This window comes from Penaeus chinensis, chromosome 38 (assembly GCF_019202785.1).
Source record: "Penaeus chinensis breed Huanghai No. 1 chromosome 38, ASM1920278v2, whole genome shotgun sequence".
Lineage (NCBI taxonomy): Eukaryota > Metazoa > Arthropoda > Malacostraca > Decapoda > Penaeidae > Penaeus > Penaeus chinensis.
This window is the reverse complement of record NC_061856.1, coordinates 6,952,901-6,955,400: the sequence shown is the minus strand read 5'-3', so window position 1 is coordinate 6,955,400 and position 2,500 is coordinate 6,952,901. Positions and strand designations below refer to the sequence as shown.

General features: G+C 44.4%; 2 protein-coding genes across 2 annotated transcripts in view; one reads left to right on the top strand and one right to left on the bottom strand.

Annotated features, from left to right (window-relative positions):
• The window catches only part of LOC125046263 (probable serine/threonine-protein kinase DDB_G0272282), a 1,682-nt gene extending 1,065 nt beyond the window's left edge, over nucleotides 1-617 (top strand). Inside the window, exon 2 of the mRNA XM_047644068.1 lies at nucleotides 445-617. Within this exon, the coding sequence (XP_047500024.1) occupies nucleotides 445-532 (88 nt within the window). The 3' untranslated portion in view covers nucleotides 533-617. The remainder of the gene's footprint in view (nucleotides 1-444) is intronic.
• Nucleotides 618-1,298: 681 nt separating this feature from the next.
• Nucleotides 1,299-2,500, bottom strand: part of LOC125046239 (probable serine/threonine-protein kinase MARK-A) — a 2,151-nt gene continuing 949 nt past the window's right edge. Inside the window, exons 3-4 of the mRNA XM_047644004.1 lie at nucleotides 1,737-2,373; nucleotides 1,299-1,450 (exon numbers count right to left, since the gene is read on the bottom strand). Coding sequence (XP_047499960.1) covers nucleotides 1,331-1,450; nucleotides 1,737-2,373 — 757 coding nt within the window. The 3' untranslated portion in view covers nucleotides 1,299-1,330. The remainder of the gene's footprint in view (nucleotides 1,451-1,736; nucleotides 2,374-2,500) is intronic.

The following is a 2,500-nucleotide window of genomic DNA, read 5'->3' as shown; positions in this document are numbered from 1 at the left end:
TCCTACCTCCTCCTACTTCTCTTCCTTCTCCTTCTCCTCCTCCTCCTCTTCCTCATCATCAGCAGCGGCAGCAGCATTACCATCACCATCACCATCATCATCATCATCATCATCATCATCATCATCATCATCATCATCATCATCATCATCACCATCATCATCATCATCATCATCATCATCATCATCATCATCATCATCATCATCATCATCATCATCATCATCATCATCATCACCATCATCATCATCATCATCATCATCATCATCATCATCATCACCACCATCGTAATCACCAGCATCACATGACATGATAATGTTTACCTTCACATTGCAATACAATGTCGATAATGAAAAAAAAAAGAAAAAAAAAATATTCCATAAAACGCATACGGTATACATGATAGAAACAGATATCGTAATAATTTATATAATAATATCCAAATCCAGGTTGCAGGCAAAGATGGTAAGGTGGAGGCTGGGGAGCATCTCGTCGGCTGATAACTGTGAAGATATGACATGTCCACTGCTCGGATGAAAAGGATTGGTGTGTTACATAATAAAGTGTAAATATTGTGTATGTTATTTTTATTTATTAATCGACAATAAATTTATCTAAAGACTGTAATCATTTTCTTTTCCCTTTTTTTTTTTTTTTTTGGATAATAGGCATTAATGAATTGACATCTATTGTGAGTCTATGTGTGTGTCTATTTGTTTGTATGTATTTGTGTGTGTGGGTCTGTTTCTCTGTGTGTGTGTGGGTCTGTTTCTCTGTGCGTGTCTGCATGAATATTTCCCAACATTTCTTTTTTTTAATCTTAGACATTGGGTGATGAAAGTGAGATAATATCAATATTTGCTAATCCTTAAGTAAAAATTATAATATTGAGTTTATTGTTTTTTTATGTAATTGTAATTATTGGGTAGTGAATACACATAAAATGTGTATATATAGGTATTCAGTTTTCCCCTAACATTGCTAGTTTACATATTTAATTTGGTATCACAGAGAAATTCACTCTGGTTCAGGCTATGACTGAGATCCTATATCAAGAAAATATCACCTACATGAAAAGACATTCATTTTGTAATAAAAACAAATAATATGTAATTCATTAAACGTAAACCTCTGCTTATTTCCATTTTAAAATATATGTTAATGTGCGAAGAGAATTATGTGAGTGTCTGTTATCTATCTCCCTTTCTATCTATCTATCTTCCTCTTTATCATCCTGTTCTTTCAAAAGGACACTTCCTAAGCACCCGAGACCAAAAAGGGAAACCAGAAAATAGGAAAATACAGTTTATTACAAATGTACATATTGACACAATATTACACGACGCGTCCGAAGTCTTCATCCTCCAGTAGATAGCATGCACTGTACACAAGGGCGCAGTTCTCTCCCTCGGCGCCTGCTTCAGAAGCTTTGATCAGGTAGTCTGGGTTAACGCCCTGGAGAGAAAGAAAAATGAGTTATTACTTATGATGATTTGTTGCATATACTGGGGGGGGGGGGGGATGTTTAAAGCTCCCAACAGAAACGGACTGAGGCGACGGGCAAGGAGGCTGTGCCCGAAGACCCAGAGTAGTGGGAGGCTCATATTCAAATGACCCTTACTGATCCGGGATCCAGATTGCCTCTCAAAATACACACAGATCTATGAAAAAGAACGAACCCCCATAATAAACGCACGCAAACACATGCCCCCCTCCCACCCTACCCACTTGCTTTTCTCACCTGGAAATTCTGCAGCATTTTCGCAGCGGCGACGGCCGCCACCTGCGCCATCATCCCCGCCAGCCGCGAGACCCGCCCGAGCTTCCCCGCTGCGTCGCAGAACTCGAGCGCCATGCACGCTGGGTCCTCCTCGAACAGCACCTCCTTCCACATGTCCATCAGCGCCACGGCGGCCACCAGCGCCTCGTCTACCACGTCGGAGCCGCTTCCTCCTTCACCGTCGCCGTCGTCGCCTCTGCCCCCTCCTCCGCCGCAGGATCTCGAGGAGGACGTCCCAGACCTTCGATTCCGCGTCCTGTAGTTGCGGACGCTCCGTAGGTGCGAGCTGAGGGCCGTCCGCATCATCTTGAGGCGCTGGACGCGGCGCCCGGCGATCGCCATGACCGGAGGGTTGTCGTTGGTGGCCGTCTCCGTGATCGCCACCTGGTTCGTGTTGCCGTCGTTGTTGTTGTTGTTGTTGTCGTTGTTGTTGTTGCTGTTGTCGTTGTTGTTGAGGTTGTTGGCCACGTTGATGACGGCGTTGACCACGTTGAGCACGAAGCCGAGGAAGCCGAAGGAGGAGAGCTGGTTGTTGGACACGCACTCGGCGGCGCTCTCCTCCGGCACCAGCACGATGGGCATGTCGTCCTCGCCGGGGCTGGAGACGAGGGGGGGGGGGGGTTAGTGTCTATGACGAGTACTGAGAAGAATGATACCAGTGATGAGGATGACAAAGATGGACTATGATGATAATAGCAATACTAACAAGAATAATACGAACAATA